The following is a 19,897-nucleotide window of genomic DNA, read 5'->3' as shown; positions in this document are numbered from 1 at the left end:
CGTCTCCTCTGGCCCGCGGGCGCGCCTGCCGTCAGGGGTCCGTCCTCGCCATGGAGCTGGGGGGGGCTGGAGCGGGTGGGTCAGGCCTGGGTGCGCCGGGCGGGCGGTGGGGCGGGGGGCCGGCGGGGCGGGCGGCGGGGGGACGGGGCTGCCGGGGTCCCGCTGCCCATCGCTGGGGGGGTACCGCCGGGGTGGGGGCCCTGCAACGAGACAGACGCGAGCGTGAGCGACACGGAAACGTGGACGCCCTGTTCCCATGGTGACTCGCTCCACATGCGCCGCAGCGCCCGCAGCCAGGGGGAACCGTGCCTGGCACCCTGTGCACCCCCCACCATCTCCCCCATGGATGCAGACCTGCGCAGCCCCCCTAGAATTGCCCATGGTACTGCTGAGCACCTTGGGGTGGACACAGATGCTGTGGTCCCATAGCATCATCTTCAAGATCATGGGGTGCCCAGTGGGATCTCCTTCTTTTGCCCATCCAGTGCACCCTAAATTGGCTGCTGAGCCCAGGCAGTTCATCCCTGTGCTACCACACAGGAGAGTGACCCGGAGAGAAGGAGGGACAAGCAGAGGTGCCGGTTGCCTGCGGCACGTGGCGCTCACAGGAGCACGTGCACCGAAGCCATCGCTGGCCTCACAGCCACTGGGGATGGTGGCACCCCAACACAGCAATGCAGGGCCGGGGGTGGCGGTGATGGGAACCATCACCTTTGCCCTTTAGGCAGGGTGACAACTCGGTCACATCCAGGCAAGCACCAAATGTCAACGGTGTGTGCCAGGGGCAGGTCTGCTCCTCAGTGAGCGGCGAGCAGCACCCATGGGTGCTCAAAGGCAGGCACGTAAGCACCCGTTAGGATTCTCATTATCGTGGTTTGAGAGAAAACGGGCTCGGCAGCAGGGAGGAGGGTAAGCCTGGAGCGATGGCAGCCGGTGATCACGGCGACACCATTACTCCCTCGGAGAAGGGCGAAGGGGCGCGGGGTGCTCCATCACCCTGCGGTGCAGGGCCACGCTACTGGCAAGGGACCACGGCAGGGCCACCGGGTGCTGAGGGTGCCGGCAGGGCCGGAGGGCCGAGCCCGGCGGAAGGAAGAAGCGATGGGGAAGGAGGGAGCCGGGAGCCCTGACCACGCTCCGGCGGGCAGCGGGGGCTGCTCCATCACGCAGACAAACGCGTGGGCTGAGGCAGCGCCGGGATGTGGGTCTTTGGGGAGGGGGTGCTCTGGCTGAGGCCAGCTCGGTTCGGGCAGCGCTCGCCACATCGGCGGCAACAGGCTCCGCGCCGGCAGCCTGGGCATCCCCGGGGAGGAGAGGTACCGTGCGGAAAGGGCCGCGGGTCGAGCCCCGGGATGACGGCCGGGGGAACACCGGGAAGCGGTGCAGGGCGGGCTGGCGGCGCCGCGGACCGGGGGCGTTCGCAGCTGGGGCGTGCGGGGGGAGCGGGGCTGCCGAGGACGTGCGGGCTGGGGGAGGAGCGGGGCCCGGCTGGAGACACTCACGCCGGGCGGAGAGCGGAGCGGTCGCCGAGCCGGGCCCCGCCGGTAGCCCCGGGCCGCCCCACTGGCCCCGGCTGCGGCCTGGGGCCCGTTGCCCGCGTCGCATCCCTGCCCGGTGCCTCCGCGGAGAGGGTGACACCCCGGCGAGGAACCTCCCCGCTCCCCGTGCCGGGCGCGGCACCCCTTCCTCATCCTCCTCATTCTCCTCCTCCTCCCCCGGGGAGCGCGCCCGCCGGGGCCGGACCGGAGATGCGCTCCCCGGTACGCGCCGCGCGCCCCTGCCGCGGCCCCCGGTGGCGGCGGCCCCGCGCGCCCCCGCCCCGGCCCCGCTGCCCCCGCACCGCGCAACAGGCGGAGGCGCCGCGCCCGCTCCCTCCGCGGCTCCCGTTACCGGCGGCGGCGGCGCACGTGGCTCAGGCGGCGGGCGGCGGCTCCATAGAGCGGCGGGGGAGGGGGCCCGGTGCGCGCCCGGTGCGCGGCACCGCCGCCGCCTCCCGGCGCTGCCTTTGTCTCCGGTGAGCGCTCCCGCGCCGCCGCCGCGCGCCGCCCCGCCCGCCCGGGCTCCCGCCCCGCCGCTCCGCCCCGCCCTCGGCTCGGGGAGGGATCCGCGGGCCCCCCGCACCCCCCGCCCCGGGACCCGCCGCCGCTCGGGGGCTACCGGCTGGCCACCGGTACTGCCACGGGAATCGCCCCTCCCGCCCCTGGGGAACGGCGACGGGATGCCGGCGGCGAGAGGGCCAGGGCATCCCCGGGGGTAGCCGCGGGAGCCCTACGGGGTGGGGGCCGGGGATTCCCGGGTAGCGGCTCCCGGTCCCGGTGGGGTGAGGGCGCTGCGGTGGTGTGGTACCACAGGCTCCCACAGTCGGTAGCCCTGCACTCGCCCTGGGGATACCCTGGGGGTGCTGCCACCGTTCCCTCAATGCCATCCCCAGCCTTCTCAAGGGGTGACAACTGCGTGCTCCCCGGCGTGACGGCCAGCACAGGGCCACAGGCCGGGAGGGCAGCCCGGGCAGTGGCAAGACCTTAACAGCCCCTGCCACAGCCCACCTGGCCACTGCAGTGAGACACGTGGCTCTGCAGGGCAGGGGTGCCAACCTGGCCCCCAGTACAGCGAGGGGCTGAAATGGCACTGGGTGTCCTGGGGTCACCCCGCTCCCTTGGGTGCCGTACCCCCAAGCAGACCCCTCGCCAGCCCGGCCTGGGCAACTGTCCCTGAGCTAGGGTTCCCCCAGCCATTTGCCATCGAGTGGTTGGCACCAAGCTCTTCTCTGCTGTACCTGAGGCCGGTGGTCGTGGCCCCCATGGGAGACCCTTCTGGCTCCTTCGACTGCGCCAGGGGTCCAGAGTCCCCGCTGTCCCTTCGCTGCGCCCTGAGGCTATGCCAGGAGCGGGGCAGCGTTGTTTCAGGGCGGAGCTGTGCCAGATGCTGGTGGGCGATGGGTGTGGGTGCCCCACGCAGGCCATGACCCCGCCGCCGTTTCCTCCCCGTGGGCAGGGTGGCAAGCGCCCGCTGCGGCTGCACACATGGCGCATTGTTCTGCCGGAGCCCGGCCGGAAGGACTTCCTCCATCCCGGCCAGGGGATGACCTGGGGACTCCGAGTGCTGGCAGCCCACTCCCGCCACAGCCGGGCATAGCGGCTCCGGTGTTCGGCCAAGCCCCACCAAGCCCCCTTGGCGCTGGCCCCGACTCACCTTGCTGGAATTCGCCTCCTGGAATCCGACCTCACAGCGTGGCCACGGCAGCCGGGCACTGCCGGCTCGGTGGTTGTGGGGGTGCCCCAGCAGCACCCAGGGCGGGCAGGGGGCTGCGGCCATGCGGGGGGGCCGGGATGCTCCCTTGAAGCATGGGCACCGCAGGGACGGGGGGCACGGTGAGGCCCACGGGCATCGTCAGGTCAGGGCAAGGGCGGGAGAAGGGAGCCAGGCCTCCGGCCCCGCCAGCGCCGGGGGCCGGGAGCTGCCTTCCCCTTCCCCTTCTCCCCACGGCGGCGGGGGGAGGCAGGCGGGGGAGCGCTCCCCGAGCCACATGGTGGGCTGGAGGAGGAGCCGTTGCCCAGGCAACAGCTGAGAGCATCCTTCACCCCTGAAAATGGTGTGCGGAGCTGCTGCCACAGCCCCACAGCACGGGGCACTGCTCAGGACCCCCAGAGCTCGCCTCTGTCCGTAGGGTCCAGATCCACAGACTCCAGCTCTGGACATACACCAGCATCCCTCACCTGCACGCTGCTACCCCTGCCAGCAAGGACACGGATGGGGATGAGACATCCCTCAAATGCTGGGACACCACTGGGCAGGTTGGAACAGGCAGAGCCGCTTCCTTGTCCTGCTCAGGGCTGGCCATGGCTTTGTTCACCCCCTGTCCCTACTCCAGAGTGACCCTGAATGTGTGACAGGCACACAAACATGCTGGTGACCCCAGGACCTTGGTGCCAGGGTGCCATGACCCAGGCAGTGCCAGGAGGGCGGCACAAGGATCCTGCCTGGTGCGTTTGGAACAGCAAGCCCTTGGCAGTCCCCATCCCCCTGCCTGTCTTCCTTCCTTCCACGGCTGCAGAAAATTCCTGGATTTTACCCCAAGATGCCCCCTCTGAGTGTGAGAACTCCTCCTCGGCCCGCTCCCATAGCAACTGTTCCCTAGCTACCCGGCTGCACTTGCTATTCTCATCCCAGTGCAGCTGCGTGCGGCCCCCCCGCGCTGCGCACGAGGCTGTGGTCGCTGCCACCAGCTCTAGACCCCAAACCTCAAATCCACCCTGCATCCCCAACCAGGCTACCCCCCTTTGACTGCTTCACCCTTGGTGACCATCGTGACCCTCACCCCATGTCACCCTGCAAGGTCCCCCCCTTGGAGGGGCTGTTCCTTGGGCTAAGGAGAAGCACTCTGTGCTGCCACAAAGTTCCCATTCATAGTGGCCCCCCGAAGCAGTAATTCACTGTGACCAGAGGGCAGCAGAGCTCTGTCCCAGGCCCACACCACACCTGGGACAGCCCAGGAGGGGCTGTGCTGGGGATGGACATGCCCCAGAGGGGAGCACAGCAGGCACAAGCATCCCAACAGCACAAGGCCTCATACCTGTTATGCCCCGACACTGACCCAAAACATGCAGCAGAAAACACTGAGGGTCATCTGTGATACTCAGGGCTCAGCCAGCATCAGCCTTTTTGCGCTGGAGAGCAACCCCAGTCCTTCCCTGCAGGACAGGAGCACCAGCAGAGCCCATCACAGCCCAGAAATGAGGTCCCTACTCCCCTTCTTAGAGCCACCAACCCCGTATGGCCTGGAGCAGGCCCCCCGTGACACGAGAGCAATACAAGGCACAGCAAATATCTACACTTAACAAAAGGTTAAAAATTTAAATATTCTCCAACTTTAGTGCAAGGCAAGCAAATGATACCACAGGTCCAAGTAGGTGCTCAGCCCCCCTGGGGGGCCTGGCTCAGAACGAGCAGAGGCAGCAGCACACGCACACACGTGTGCACACACACACACAGAGAAGGGACAAGTTATTGCTCAGGACACAGCTGGGACAAGTGTACACAAGAGGGGACAGGACAAGCTGAATGGAGAGGTGGGCTGATCCCCACACTGCTCCCCACAGAGGGCTCCTGCCCATGGGTGCAGGAGCTGTGCTGCCTCCCCAGAACCCCTGGGGACACACACTAAGCTGGTCTCAGCCCACTCACTCTTGGGTCACAGCTTCACATGACCCCGGGAACGGACATTACCACAGCTTTGCTCCCTAAGAGCAGTGTCCTTCATGTGTCTGCTCCTCCACCACTGAGCTGGGCCTCACCTCTGGAAGGCACAGGTCCAGATCTGGTGGAACTGTGCTGTCACCATCCTGCAGCATGCCAGGGATCAGACCAACCCTCTGGCCACAGCAGCAGCAGGTGCCTGGGAGCGGCTGTGTCCCTCTGTGCCAGTGGTGTGGAGAGGGGCTCAGATCAGCTCGCTGGAGCTGGCAGCACGTGTGAGATGAGGCAGCAGGCAGCAGGCTCCAGCAGACAGGGACACAAGGACAAGGCAGTGACACTCCGCTGCCAGGACGCAATGGGAGACACTTTGGCACAGTGCTTTCCTGTGCCTCGGGGCTGAGCAATGGACTCCGCTGGAGCCAGGACACCTCAGCACGGCCAGAAAGGTCCAGGAAAGATGATTTAGACACCTCAAGGCACAGAAGGCCTCTGTCCAGGACTCCCTGGAACCATTGCTCCTCCCATAGGAGGACATTTGTGTCTGTGACAGGGTGGGGGCAGTGCAGGCCCCCACCCATAGATTAAAAACCGACATGTGATATGTACAGACCGACATATATAAATATACATCAAACCTGCGGTGCAGCTTCGGCACCGTGGAATGTGTCAGCAAAGCTGCTCCAGCCTGGCCTTGGCCCACACCGGCACCATCCCTCCCTCCCACCCTGGGCCGGGAGCGGCAGCCGGCGGCAGCAGCATCATCCCAAGTGGCAGATTTGGAAGCATCCGGGTTTGTTTAGGGCTTGCCCATGGTCAGAGGCACCTCAACCCAAGCCGTGTGCTGCTGCCAGCCTTGGAATCATCCTCACAGTCTTCAAATACAGACGTATAAAACTGTAAACAAATCCACCTTGTGGGGCCACTGCGACTGTGTCCTTCAGGCTGAGCACTCGGGAGAGGGTCCCAGAGGCTGGAGAACAAGCTGTGCTCTACAGCCGGGTGGGCTCTTCCTCGCTGTCGCTGCAGTTTCCACAACAGTCCTGAAGTCAGAAGGGCAAGGAGAGGGAGGAGGGAGAGGGAGAGAGGAGCACAGCAAGCAGAGGATGAGCACGGTGACACAACCCAGCCTACAGCTGCCCTCTGGCAGGATGGGCCAGCCCCGCCCCGTCCAGCCTGTGTGCGGGAGAGCTACATGGAGGCAAGGGGCTGGAGGGGACCCCCAGACTGCAGAGCACACTCCAGCTGCATCTGGAGGTTCAGCCCCTGGCAGACAGACTGGTGAGCACGCAGCTGGCTAGCTCAGAAGCTGTGAGGAAGCTGAGCTCCAGGGACTGCAGCCACCCAGGGACACAAGCTCAGTGCCAGCACAGACGCTCGGCCCCGCTCAGGGCTCAGCTGGCCACAAAAGCAGCTGAAGCCCTTTCTGCTGAAATGGGAGTCTGAGCACGGGGCAATGCCAAACCCTTCACAGTTTCTCAACCTTTCTGTGTGTCCTGGACATACGGAGAGGAGTGAAAGAAACTTCCCATAGCCCCCCTGGGAGCAGAACTCCCAGCACCGGCAGTGCAGGGGCAACTTTGGCTCAAGCTGAGGGCAAGGCCTCCTCCATAAAGGCAGCAAGAGCAGGGATGCTGGATTAGTGGCTCAGGGGGCAGTTAGAACAACAAGCAGGTTGTGCTCTGCCAGGGGAAGGGAATAGGCACTGAAGGATAACACTCCTCTTTCCCAGATCTTGCCATGTCCGTGGGCCACCGGGTATTTCCCTGAGCAGAGCAGCCAGGAGTGACTGCTCACCTCTGGAAAGAGAAAACACGTGGGAAATCACAGCTCAACCCCTTCTACAAACAGCTGCCCATCCTCTGGCAGGTCCTGCCTGCCTCGGGTAGGGCTGGGTATCCCCAGAGCTGGCTCTGGCTAGGGCAGCCCACTGAACTGCGAAGCACAACTCGGAGCTTGCCAAGGAGCAGAAGTCAGCACCAGGTGGCTGAGTGGGTCTAGAGCCAACCATACTGGAGTCCTGCAGCTGCACACAGCTGCTGAGAGGCAACAGCCCAGGCTTTGCCAGGCCTTGAAAGAAGGCAAAGACTGTCCTGGGCAGAGGAAACAGGCTGGCAAGCAAGGCCACAGCAGCTGCAAGATGTTTTTGTTCTCCTCATCCCTCGAAAGAGTTGCTTCTGCCTGGCTCAAGATCTGGCAGAAGGGCTCTGGGGAGCCCAGACAGCCCATTCCAAGAGCAAGGACTCGTTCAGGGATGGTATTATTCATGTCAGAAGGGAGATGATTTAATATTTTAGAGTCTTCAGCATCCTTCTGCCTGGGTGACTCCAGCATGTTTAGCCGGGACACTCCTTCCAAGCCCCTTGACTCCCCCAGCATGAGAAGTGCCAACCAGGCAAGAGCTGGCTCCCTGCAGCCTTGCACAAGTGCCCCTGAAAGCCCTAGGGTGTGGCCACCCAACACTAGAGGAGACTGCTCACTACCCTGTCATGCCCACCTCCCTGCCAGACCTGCCTGGCACAGGCAGGAGCAGGATCACTGCTGCTGGGAGGCTGGCTGGGGAGGAAAAGCTGGGCAAACCCTTACCTGTCTGCTGAACAAGCGCTGGAGTAACCCTTTTTTGGGCTGTGGAGAAGGCTGCCCTTTCCAGTCCAAGTCTGGGGGCACTGTGCCATCTGTGCTGAAGACATTCAGCTCCTTAAAACACTCTGTCTCAATCATCTGGAAGAGGGAAAAGAAGGCTGCAGCAACTGCCACATCACCGAGGGCCCAGCAGAGCATGAGAGCAGCAGGGACAGCACAGAGACACTGCCCTCAGCCATGGCGGGCACAAGCAGGAGGAAAGACCTACCTCGTTCTGCCAAGGAATGGGCACACTCCCTGTAGCAAACTTCTGGTAAAAGTCGTTGTCTGTGGGCTCCAGCTCCACTCCTTTCACCGTGGAAAACTGCTCAATATCCAGAACATCCTTGCAGTAGATGGCCTGGGGCTATGCAGCACAAAGATTGCTCTAATGCCAGGCTCCACCTTGATGCCACCACCTCCAACTGTTGCTCATGGCCAAGCCAAAGCCACCTCTCCCTGCAGCCCAGAGCTTGCTGGACCCTTGTTCTGCCAGATCCAGGGAAGGACCCCACCTCCCCATACCGGGCTCCCTCTTCCCTTGACAGCACCAGTGACTGAAAAGGTCAGGAAAAGATGGGCACTTACATCTGGCTTGAAGGGAGGGTCCAGCATGCCTGCTTCCAGCCTCCTGAAGTTGAGGTGCTTGAAGAGAGGGTGCTCCTTCACTTCCTTAGCCCCAGCTCCTCGGCACCCCAGGCGCTCCAAAGGGTCTTTGCACAGGAGCTGTGATACAAAAGCAATCAATGTTCTGGGTGAAGGGTGCTGTGTGCAGGAGCAGCCCTGGGCTCCTGCAGTGTGTTCTAGGGAGAGCACAGGCCTGCTAGGCAGCTGGGCAAAGAATGAAGGCACTCTGAACCCTCCCGTGCTGCCTTATCAGAGACAAGGGAAGCTGGCTGTCACCTCTGCAGGGAGCAGCCCCGATGTTCTGCTGCTGCATGCACAGAAGTGGTGGGAGTGAAGGGACAGGGCTGCACAGCCGTACCATGGTGCAGAGGGAGCGGGCGCAGGGCGAGAACTTCTCCGAGTATTCCTCCTGCACTTCCTTCACCAACCGCTCCACCTCCTCCCGCTTGATCTTCTTCTTGCGCTGCTGGAAGGGGGACTGGCCCTCGATCATCTCGTACACCAGGCAGCCCAGAGCCCACCAGTCTGGGCTGAACGTGTAGCGCTCGTTCTTCACCACCTCCGGAGCTGCAGAGGAGCAGGGGTGAGGGATGTGTGAGGGCAGGGAGAGCACATCTTCTGAACCGCTTTTTGCTTAAACCGGGGTCACTTACCCATGTAGCCAACTGTCCCCACTCGGCCCTTGATTGTTTGGCCCTCTGGCACATGCACAGCTAGCCCCAGGTCTGAAATCCGGATGTGACCTGCACAGAGAAGGGGACAAGTGAACAGGAGAAAGTCAGGGCGCAGTGTTTGAAGCTGCCAAAAACACAGTGTAACCCCAGTTCAAACTGAATAAGAAAAATCTCAGGCTAACGGCTCCTGCACTCACCATGGTCATCCAGTAATATGTTCTCTGGCTTCAGGTCCCTAGGAGGGAAGGGACTTGATTAGCAAGAAGCCTGCTGTCAAAGCAAAGGACACAAGCAACAGCCACATCTCAGCAAGTCACAGATAAGCAACTTTAGGATGCAATGCTCCTCACCCCAGATAACCTCCCCCTCACCCTCTGCCCCAGAGATGACCCTGCAAGCTCTCCCCTCCTGCGCAGAGAGGAGAACACGACAAACTTCAACCCTCTGCAGTGAGCCTGAGGATGGTTCCCTTTTTGCCGGTGCAGAACTCACTATGGGACAGGCCATGTGAGTGAGAAAGAGCAGAGGCTTCTCTGCTTATCCTGCCCCAGGGCAAGGAAGGATCAGAAGGGACTTCCTGGCCAGTGTTTAGCCATGCACGGCATCACACCCCTGTGAGTACAGTCAATCGACTTGTTTTCCCTCCTCCCCAGTTCTGGAGCACGTTGGGGCAGCCTACCCTCCTTTGTTCTAGTGTCAATACTGCCCAGGGAGTTCAGTGCCTGCCCTGAGACATTCACAACATGATCACATCCTGTTCTTGGCGATCATTTACTAGCACAAGGAAGCCAAGCTAAGGTCTCCCTTTCTCCCACAAGATCAGCTTTCTGTTCCCGATTCCTCTCACTCAGCTCTGTGCTGCTTTCAAGCCTGAGCTTATTTTCTTGAGGTGACAGACCCAGCTGTGCTGGTAAGAGCAGCAGGAACCCTCTTGCTGCTGCAGGCCCTACAAGCTCTCCCAGCAGGGACCAGGCAGCACGCACCTGTACACTATCCTCTCCTGGTGCAAGTCCTCGAGGCCACAGCAGATCTCAGCAGCATAGAAAGCTGCCCGAGGCTCCTCAAAACCAGCCTCTCCCATGTGGTAGATATGGAACTTGAGGTCCCCTCCATTCATGAGGGTCAGCACTAGGCAGAGAGCATCTTTAGTTTCATATGCATAGGCTAAGCTCACCTGCAATTCAGGGCAGAAAGGCTGTTAGAAGACACAGCTGGAAGAGGGAGGTGCCCACACTCCCATGGACACTTTGCCACCCAAGCAGCCCCTCACAGGCTCAGGGCTGGGCCTTTGCCAGCAGAGGAGGAACTGTGTGAACCCAGGGAGGACATGGCACTACTCAGCAGTCCCAGCACACCCCCAGCCTTCCTTGGACAGGGAGGACACCTTCCCTGAGCCAAAGCTGCTTCCCCCCAAGGGCAGGCAGCACTCAACAGCAACACTGGGGCAGCATCTGATGAACCCTCTGCAAAGGGAGGTTCAGACTTTCCACACCTCAGTGAACCAAGGCAGAGCTTCCAATCACACAACTGAGGCCTGGGCTTCTCCCCACCCCACTGTCTGGAGAGACAATTCTCACTGTTTACTTGTGCCCCAAAAGTCACAAAAACACCAGATGGGTGTTCGGGGCTGACTCTGGGGGCGTTTACAGCATGTTGTGGAGGCAGTAAAGGTCCTGCCAGACCTTGTGAGAGATGTGCAGCCACCAGGACTCTGCACCATGGGCAGAGTCTGCTCCTGCCTCTCCGCACCAGGCGAGGAGTACAGAGATGCTAGGCTGGCTGGTTGGAGGAAGAATCCAGCATCACAGCAAAGTGAGAGCAATTCCTATGTACTTACTACAAACCTACTGTTCACTTTTTCCAGGATCTGTTTTTCGTTCAAGGCCATGGCTTCTCCCTTCCTCTTTTTGATCCGTTTCTTCTCCAGTTTCTTGCAGGCATACATCTTCCCTGTGGCACGCACTTGGCAGGCACACACCTGGAGGGAGGACAAGGCTCAGCACCCTCCCACTGCCATTTCCAGAGTGGGGGTCTAGGTTCTGCTCTCAGGAAGAGGCACAGGAAGGCAAAGAGGCCCATTGCCAAAGCAAAGACACAGGTAAGAGTGACAGCTCCAGATGTTACAGAGAAGCAGGAGCCAGCTGTAATGCCTCTAACACCTTTAGCAGCACCATGGCTGGTGCTGGGAAGACAGAAGGCCACTCCATAAACAGAAGAAAGCCCAGCAGGAAGTTTTCTTCCTGCAGGAAGTTTGCTCTGTCGAGACACAGACCTGACTCTGCCCAGCTAGCAGTAGGCACCATAGGGCTCGTGCCACCAACTCTGCACAGCACCTCCCACACCTCCAGCACCTGGAGAGAGGTGAGCTCCTGCCTCTCAGGGAGAGCTGACAGGTCACACAAGACCCAAATCACAGCCCAGCACAGAGCCCTTGCAGCCCACCCAGCCAGCAGCACCTGCCTCCAGATGCTGGAGCAGCTTGTATCACCCTGATGGCGAACCCAGGTCTGCCTCTGGCAGCAGGCAACAGTGGCTGCCTGGAACCCTAAATGCACAGGAAATGATGGTTACTCACCTCCCCAAAACCGCCCTTACCCAGCACACGGTACTGGCGGAAAGTGTTTTTGGTCACTGGCTGCCTGTGAGGGAAAGGAAACCAGAGTGAGATGTGAGCAATGACAGATCAGGGGCTGAAGCCCAAACCACCTCCATGCCCTCTGGCCTGACAGACTGTGGCTCACCCCAAACCCCTGCTCAACCAGACCTTGCTTCCTGGCAAGGCAAGCAGGGCTGGGGCTGCTGCTGCTGCTAGTAAAGAGCCCTGAGGGACAGCAAAAGCCAGGCTCTTGGCTCCTGCCAGGGCCCAGCACTGGAAGGAGCCCCAAAACCCCACAGGCAAGCTGTGTGAGGGGAGCATTACCGTTCCAGCCATTTCCACTGCAGGAAGCGATTGAAGTACAAGCTGTCGAGGTAGTCAGCAAAGGGAGCCACGCTCAGGTAGTCGTGGATAAGCCTAGGAGAGAGCAGACCCAGCAGGGTTCCTGAGAGCTGATCACAGCCCTGGAAAAAGCCAGTAGCCCCAGGAAAGAGGAGGTGAACAGCCCCAAAAGACTGTTCATTTTGCCATCCCTCACCCACATAGGCCTGGCCCAGAAAGCCTCGCTCCATGCTAAGCCTGATGCAAAATGAAGGCGCGTTGGAGGTGCCACTGTGACAAATGCAGCGCCCTGGGACCTGGCTGGCACTGCTAATTGTGGCCTCCTGGCACCAGCCAGGGCTGCAGGACAAAGAGGGACAACGGAACTCTGCAATTGCCCCTCTGCTCACAGGGCAAACGTGCACACAGGCTGTAATCAGCTGCTAGCAACATTCAGCACCAGGCGCTGAGCTGTTCACCATCAGATGAATATCCAACACAAAAGGCCACAGGGGATCCTGCTCCACAGAGCTAACTGCCTTGGAGAGCTGTGCCAGGGCTGCCCAGCAGAGTGAGGAGCCTTAGACACAGTGTCTAGACTGGAAACACGCATCAAGGAGAAGCGGATGGGCTCTCCCCTTTCAGAGCTTGCCAAGAGCAGGCAGGGCCCAGCCCGGAGGCTCTGCATTCAGACTCGACACTGGTTACCACACACGGAGCTAATGCTCCCCAGAAGACTGCAGCAAATGTGTTGCCACAGCCCTGCACTCAGTTAGGCAACAATCTCCAGCTACTGTGCAGGGAGGGGTGAGGCTGCAAGCCTGGTTTGCCCAAGAGCTTCCGCTTCACATGCGGAGCCAGGACCTTGGCCACTGCTTCTGTGATGGGAACAGAGGTGACCTTAGACCCCTGCAGCAACATCCAGAGTAACCCAACTACAACAGCCACTTCTGCAGCCAGTGGGACAGGACAGCTGGCACAGACCGCAGCTATTGGCTCAGCTAGGCAGGAGCCTACAAGATCCTGGCACAACACTGGGAACAGCATTGGTACAGGGTCTTCCCAAATGGCAACTCTGATTGGGAGAACTGACAGAGGTTTCTGCAGCAAGTCATCACTCCCAAAGCACAAGATATCCTTATGCTTGCTCTCCTGGAGCTGGGCTGCAAACTGCTGGCCCAAAACTCCCCAGGCCCCAGCCTTAGCACCAGCTCTCTCTCTCACTCACTCTCCCAGAGGAAGGGACCACGGGGGACAAGGTGAGTCAGCTGCAGCATCATCCCCATGCCATGTGTGACCTGCAGGCACAGCCCAGCCCTGCAACTTACTTAGTGCATTCCTTGAAGAGCTCCTTGGAAGGTTCCTGCTCCAGCCTCTCACAACAGGCATCCACCAGTTGTGAGGGAACTTCAGGCACATGGTCCTCACTCTGGGGACAAAGGGATGGAGTCAGACATAGGGAGCAGAGCCCAAGGTTCCTGCTTTAGGCTCAGTGGGCAAAGCACTGTGGCAGCTTGTGAAGTGGTGTGGTGGCTCAGCATGTTGGCTGTGGCAGGACACGGGCAATGCCAGATGTTGGCTTTCCAGCTGTTCTACCCTTGCAGGCAGCAAACACAACCCTCTTACTCACGTTTGGCTTCAAGTACTTTTCAATCAGGTGCTGCCCACATTCCTTCCTTTTCTCATCTGGAGCCACTTCGTACCCTGCCTGGAGAGAGCAAACAGTGGGAGGGGCAGATCCAGCCAGAAACCCAGCCTTGCTACTGGACAACAGCTGTGGAGCAGCAACACACTCTGCCCAAAGTTTCCCATGCTTTCCTTGAAAACCACATCTCCAGCAAACATCTCCCTAAGCAAAGGCCCAGCCCTACCTGGGCTCCGACTCCCAGGTTTTCCTACAGCAAAACCCTATGTGCCCAGAAGTACCTGCTGGAGCACCCAGCCAAACAGTTCGTGCCCAGGGTGTCAGGAACATCCCTGCCTCCCCTAATGAAGCCTGATGGGCTTTGCTCTTACCACAGCATCCAGGAACTTGACACAGCGGGAGAGCTCGGGGCGCGTCTCGCAGAACTGCCGGAAGAGCATGTGCCCAATGGGCTGCTTCTCGCACAGGCTGTGGTAATCTCGCTCTGGAAACGAAGAGAAGGTCACACTGCCAAATCCCAAAGGAGCAGTCCCAGCCCACTGCTCTGGCCAGGCAGCAATGGGAGTACTGTGACTCCTCAGCTAGGTTGCTGACAGGTCCCACCAGTCTGAGACTCCCAGGAGAGTGAAGCGCACCCAGTGAGACAAGGGACGTTGCTCAGGTTCTACATTCCCTTTTCCCTGAAAGAGGACTGACCTGCTGTTCTGTTCAGCCTGAACCTCTTGTTCCTAGAAAAGGACCTCCATAACAGCTGCTTGCCTAAAGGCTCTCTTCTCTCTCCACAGAGATGAACCAACTATTCCAGACACACAACTCTGCTTGGAACATGAGGAACACACTAAGCTTATCTCAAGGCAGATCTTCCAGGCCTAGAGTTGTTTTGATGACTCTTTCAAACCACTTGTGTTCCCAAAAGCCCTGCTGGAAGCAGCAGCATCAAAATGGGAGACACCATTCCCACAGATGCCTTGCTGATTTGCACACAGCAGTCAGAGCTCCCTACTCCATGGGACAGCCACTTGCTTGTACATCAACTCTTGCAGGTTCCTCCTACCCCTCTCTGAACGCTGACAGCGCAGGCACAAACCCCTTTGACCATCCAGAGCACTTTCAGTTCTCTGCTTTTTTTCCTCCCCTTCCACTCAAGAGACGTTGTCTGATCGCAGGCCAGGACACATTTCTGTGACAGCCACTGCCACCGTGGGCCACGTGCTGCCTGCAGTACAGATGTGCAGCCACCTAGGGGATCCCAGTGCTGGGCACTCCCAGCCTTCCCCTCCCTATGCAGCAGTTTCTCCCGAGGAAGCTGTAGCTTCCTGAGGGTGCAGGAGAGTGCAGAGCCAGGCAGGCTGTGGTGGGGGAGGAGGTGGCCCCACCAGCTCCGCCGCACCAGCCGGTTTCCTTGTGTCTGCAGGGGAAGGAGTTCCCTCCAGCTGGGGAGCACCAGAATTTGCTGTCGGCGAGATCAGAAGCTTTTGGATGCCCTGGTCGCTGCCCAGGCTCACACGAGGTTACTCCCTGTGGTCAGGGCACAAAAAGCTTAATTCTGCAGTGGGCAACCAGCCCACCGTGCCCAGGGTCCTGCCAAGACTCTGGAATAGGAAAGAAACCCCTTTCCAGCAGGCTATGAGGTGAAAAGAAAGACACCTCAGCCAAAGAGTGCCCAAGCACAAGGAACGGGGTCATCTCTCCCACGGGAAAACCAAGAGAAGCTGCTGCCACCTGGGTCAGCACTTCTCACATGCCTCTCTGAGGGGAAGTGAGACGCGGGTGGTGACAGCCAGTGGCTGGGAGGGACTTGCTTCCCAAATTTTCACAAGGTCACTGTCCTGGATAGCAGGACAACAGACACAGAGACCACCAGCACTCACTGCTGGCAAACGGGTGAAGTTCAGCGCTGGAAAACATCATGACAACCACAGGAAGGGTGGCTGCAGGCACAGGATGAACAAAAGCTGAGGGAAAGCTCTGCTGAGGGCATTTCAAGTCAAGGAGGCAGAAGGGGTTTGGATGGTCAAGATGGGAGCTGCAAGGAGAGCCCAAGCCAGAGCCGTGTTCAGCTCTCAGCCCTTGCTCCAGAGAAGCAGCCATGAGCAAATCCAAGGCTGGAGTCTCCATAGAGTCACATCTGGCTGTGAAGCCAGTCCTGAGAGACAGTGCATGGGTTGTGTGGCAGAGGGAGGTGGGGACAGCCTGCACTGGGCTGCTGTCAGCTTGAGCGTTACAGTGTGGATGAGTGAGGTTGAGTTTCTCCAAATACTACAGCTCCATGGGGCCCAAAGGACTGCCAGGACTGGAAAACCTGGGCAGGGCAGAACTGGGAATTCGAGCAGCAGAAACCTCCCAAACACATTTGTTTCAGTGACACCAGTTCTGAAATAAGGCCAGTGCTGTGCCACTCTCCAGCTGGCAGCTGAATCTGGATTGAAAACTTAAACAAGCTCTCCTCTTCCCAGGAAGCAAAGCACTTGTACCCTCTGTGCCCCAAAACAATTTCACATGATCTCAGGACCAAGCCTGCTGCACAAACAACATTAAAACCATGAAGAGTACAAAGTACAGCATGAAAATGACAGGCCAAGCCCTGCTCAACACCAGTTCTCATCCACTCCACACAGCAAGAACCCAATTTGCCTGAGAAGAGCTACTGCTTGAATGTTAGAAGCTGTGGAGCTGAGCTGAATCCAGCCAGGGAGAACAGAGAACATTAGCAGGACCTTTGTTATTTTTGCAAAGGCACCCCAGTGACACTCCAAAACTCTGCAGCATGGAGCAGTCATGCTTCCATGTTTGCACACAGAAGGTGATGTTCCCCTAGTGAAGCTCATCACAGTCTCACAGGTGTGTTGGTACATCACCAGCCACTTACTTACTCATAATTTCTTCCCTACACTCTGAACTCCAAGCAATCCTGGCTGGGATTTGCCCTGTTATATGTCCCTGACACTCAGCTTGGGGTGCACAACTCCTACCCACCAGCTCCCACCAAGCCCTGCACCTCACCCAGGGTTTGCCGAAGGTCCTCGCAGAGGCTGATGTGGGGGAACTGCAGCATCTGGCGCCATTTCTTGCTCTTGCCTTTCCGGTTTCCTCCACCACCTGCAGGGCACACAAAATCAGTACCATGAGTCAGGAAGCAAAGGTGTTTGACTGCAGCCTAGCCTTGCCTGAGGAAGGAGCCTCTCTCTAAGTCCAGGCAAGGTAAACAAGGCCAAAGTGGTGCCACCACCTCCCGGTAGGACAAAAGTGTTGGAACCTCAATTGGAAATGGACAGACCAACCTCTGGCTGCTGAACAAATCCCAAATCCTTTCATGATTGGAGAATCCCACCAAGGGCAGAAGTGTCCACGGCCACAGCAGTTCTTGGCTCCCAGGCCTGTCCCCAGCACCTCTGCATAACTAATCACCCCTCTAGGCCATGCCTTGCTTGGTGGGAAGCTCTTCCTGCTGCAGTAAAGACGTTCATGCACCTACTCATTCTAGACTGATTGCTTACTCCAGGGAGGGGCTCTCAGAGAGAGGACACGAAGCTGGGAGACAGGAATTCCTACTCTAATCCTGGCTTCACAGACAATTCACTGCATTGCCTGGGGCTCATCACTTCAGTTTCCCACCTGTGAAGTGAGGACACTCCCACCTTTCTCCAGAGATAAGCAAGCCTCAGAAAATCCAGATCCAAGAACCAGGTATTACTGCAGCTTCAGCTGCTGGAGTAAATGCCCTGTGCTGTAGGACAGGGTGGGAAAGCTTCTAGATAGACCAAAAAATTTACATCATAGCAAGCACTAAGTACTGATTGCTGGGATCAGCCAACCTCCAGGGATTGCTTTCCCAGTGCCAACACACACAATTTCCCACCTCTCTTTGGAAATTCATTAAATGACCCTGCCAAAGTGGTCAGGCCAAGAGTTGGGCCGAAGGCCCAGCCTTCTGAAATCACAGAGGGGTTGAACATAATTTATCAGCTCTTGAGAAACACTTTCATAACACTCTCCTCCACTGCAGATGCAGTTCAGCCCCAAACCCTAGACACAGTCCCCTGGCACCCAGCTCCCTGCACTGCAGGAGGCAGGCAAGGTGGGATAGGGCCATCCTGGTCAGCCTCATGCGATGCCAGCCACAAGTCCGAGCCCCTGGCACGCTGTGGGTCCCTGCACTGCATCTGCCCCGCAGCAGCAGCAGCTGGGCCGCACGATTGTACAAACTCAGGAAGGAAGTGACTCAAGGGTAAGCAGGGCTGGAAGAAACCAGCGGCGCAGACACCTTCTTGTCAGCGACAATGAAGCGGATGGGGGCAGCGAAATGAGGGCAGGGGAGGACAGGCCATCCTCACCCCAAGAGAGCTCAAGGAAAGGCACAGCAAAGCCCCACAGCACCCGGAGCTTGCATTTCCTTGAGTTGTTTGCTTTGAAAGGAGGCTCCAGCACCCTTCACTCGCGGTTCTCCCCCGCCCTCCCAGCACTGCAGCCCACAGTCCAGAGGGGAGCTGGGTTCCTGCACAGCAACTTCCCAGTACCCCTGGTTTGGGGATGGGGCAAGGGGTGGGCTTGCCTCCACCCAGAGCTCACCAGGAACAAGCTTCAGGGTTGGGTGATGGATGAAAGCTGGTCTGCTGTCCCTGTCAGGGCAAGGGGAACAAGGATCCGTCACCTTCCCTGGGCCAGACCAAACACAGGCATGGTCGTGCTGTGGCAGAAGCTGAAGGTGGTTGTCAACAGCCTCTCAGCACATCCCAGCTCAGCTCTGCACTCCCACACCAACCCAGGAAGCTCCAAAAAGGCCGGGAAGGAGCAATGAACCCAGCCCTGCCGGATTTAGCCTGCAAAGAAGCTCTGTCCTGTCACAGAAGCTGTCTGAGCTCACCCCAGTGGCCACCACGGCCACCCAGCCACAGGTGGGATAGCTATGGACAGGCAGTATAGACACCTACGGCTCTCACAGCCCAAGAACGACCTGACACAAGTGTGACACTGGGTTGTTTCTGCCTGCAAACTGCTGAGGGAGAGCCACCAGCGGAGCACCAGGAGCTGCAGCAGTCCAGCACCTCCTGTTGCATCAGTGCCAAAACTCCATTCCCCAAGGGCACAACAGCAGCCAGTCTCCGGGTCACTCCGTGTGAAGCTGGGTCTCGTGCCTGGAGGTCACAAACCTTGGTTTTGAACCAAACCTTGCCATTATGAACCCACACGTCATGGTCCACTACGGTCACTGTGCCAGGAGTACTTACACTTAGCCTGGTTTTCAAGCAGCTTGGAAATGTTTCTGCCCGTGCAAATTGAATTTCGCTGCTTTTTGCTCCCACAAATTTAATCTCCACAGCTCTCTAACTGGATTTCAGTGGGTCTCTCAGGCTCCAGGATGGCTCGGTTTGGCCAACTGCACACCATGGGACAGGGAGGACTGTACTTCCCCACCACATACATGATCTAATGAACACATCGATGCCTGGCTGAAGCGGATCTTGTGTGCAAAGGACCAGGTTCCTGTGTGAGACTTCCCATCCCCTCCTGAAGCTTCTGCACGCAGCTCGCCTGCATCTTCAGGACAGCCCCATTGCTGCCAGGCTGCATCCCACACAGAGGCCTGAAATTCAGCCCTGGAGCAGTGGGAGGGGTTGTAGGCCCGCAGCAGAACTCCAGGACCCCGCAGATGGGGGCCGGGGCGGGTGTGAAGGCGGCGGACGGGTGGGGCTCCCCGCCGCAGTTTCGGGATCGGCCCGTGTGTGGGAAGCAGCAGTTTACCGGACTGAAATCAACTTTTGCTTTCTCCTAGGGCACGCACAGCTGCCTCTCCCCTGTGCCAAAGGAGCTGGAGCAGCCTCTGGAGTGGGCAAGCCGGGACGCAGATGGGGCGATCTGCACCGGAGAGGCAGCGAGGCCGCCCGGAAGGGAGCTCAGCATGCCCAGAGGGAGCACAGCACCGGGGACACCGCGGGAGCTGAATGCCCGTGCCCAGCCCGCGCCGCCACCTCCCCGCTCCCCGCCAAGGCCGCGATGCCCCGGGCGGGACCGCCCCGGCCGAGCCCCGGGGCGGCACCAGCGGGGCCCGCAGACCGGGCCTGCCGCCCCACCAGCTCCGGTGCCCGGCGCCGCTCACCTTCGCGGGCCTTGAGCAGGACGGTGTTGGCGACGATGTTCTCCAGCTCCATGGGCCCGCGGGCGCCGCCGCCTCCCGCCGGCTCCGCTCCCCGCGCTCGGCCCGCGCCCGCCGCCCCCCGC

The 19,897-nt window shown here is 59.7% G+C and overlaps 2 protein-coding genes and 1 long non-coding RNA gene across 6 annotated transcripts in view; 1 reads left to right on the top strand and 2 right to left on the bottom strand.

The window, feature by feature from the left end:
- Positions 1–19,631, top strand: part of LOC148221954 (uncharacterized) — a 19,947-nt gene extending 316 nt beyond the window's left edge. The window contains exons 2-3 of one of the 2 annotated variants that reach the window (XR_015806950.1): positions 11,044–11,214; positions 19,452–19,631. This is a non-coding gene — a long non-coding RNA (uncharacterized LOC148221954). Of the gene's footprint in view, positions 1–11,043; positions 11,215–15,092; positions 17,153–19,451 lie in introns of those variants that run through there. The other variant, XR_015806949.1, reaches the window with a different exon arrangement.
- LOC148221955 (uncharacterized) lies at positions 74–3,315 on the bottom strand. The gene is given in 6 exon segments (XM_088173929.1): positions 74–200; positions 2,178–2,308; positions 2,311–2,463; positions 2,466–2,637; positions 2,726–2,875; positions 3,193–3,315. Coding segments are annotated over 6 exon segments (849 nt in total). The 3' UTR covers positions 74–80.
- GRK6 (G protein-coupled receptor kinase 6) lies at positions 4,846–19,897 on the bottom strand. 3 transcript variants are annotated; one of them, XM_014876017.2, is made up of 16 exons: positions 19,776–19,897; positions 16,682–16,777; positions 14,050–14,162; positions 13,664–13,741; positions 13,362–13,462; positions 12,037–12,129; positions 11,692–11,755; positions 10,954–11,094; positions 10,100–10,290; positions 9,314–9,351; positions 9,096–9,185; positions 8,801–9,009; positions 8,404–8,541; positions 8,045–8,182; positions 7,780–7,914; positions 4,846–6,236 (listed from the first exon to the last, which is right to left on the bottom strand). In XM_014876017.2, the coding sequence occupies exons 1-16, from the start codon at positions 19,825–19,827 to the stop codon at positions 6,186–6,188; spliced, it is 1,728 nt and encodes a 575-aa protein (XP_014731503.1). In that variant the 5' UTR covers positions 19,828–19,897; the 3' UTR covers positions 4,846–6,185. The 3 variants fall into 3 exon arrangements, with proteins under 3 accessions (XP_014731503.1, XP_088029650.1, XP_014731504.1); XM_088173524.1 differs by lacking the exon at positions 4,846–6,236 and adding an exon at positions 6,243–6,992 and having other exon boundaries at positions 7,780–7,868; XM_014876018.2 differs by lacking the exon at positions 4,846–6,236 and adding an exon at positions 6,855–6,992.

Source organism: Sturnus vulgaris, chromosome 15 (assembly GCF_052056855.1).
Source record: "Sturnus vulgaris isolate bStuVul1 chromosome 15, bStuVul1.hap1, whole genome shotgun sequence".
NCBI classification, from domain to species: Eukaryota; Metazoa; Chordata; class Aves; order Passeriformes; family Sturnidae; genus Sturnus; species Sturnus vulgaris.
The sequence above is the reverse complement of the archived record's forward strand: the minus strand, read 5'-3'. Positions and strand labels throughout refer to the sequence as shown.

What these genes read in the sequence shown, in the direction of transcription:
- GRK6 (XM_088173524.1), bottom strand. Translation starts at nt 19,827, where the DNA reads ATGGAGCTGGAGAACATCGTCGCCAACACCGTCCTGCTCAAGGCCCGC. An exon ending in GGACCTTCGGCAAACCCTGG is followed by an intron (nt 14,163 to 16,681) that starts GTGAGGTGCAGG and finishes CTTCGTTTCCAG; the next exon opens with AGCGAGATTACCACAGCCTG. An exon ending in CCATTCCTTGGCAGAACGAG is followed by an intron (nt 7,869 to 8,044) that starts GTAGGTCTTTCC and finishes TCTTCAGCACAG; the next exon opens with ATGGCACAGTGCCCCCAGAC.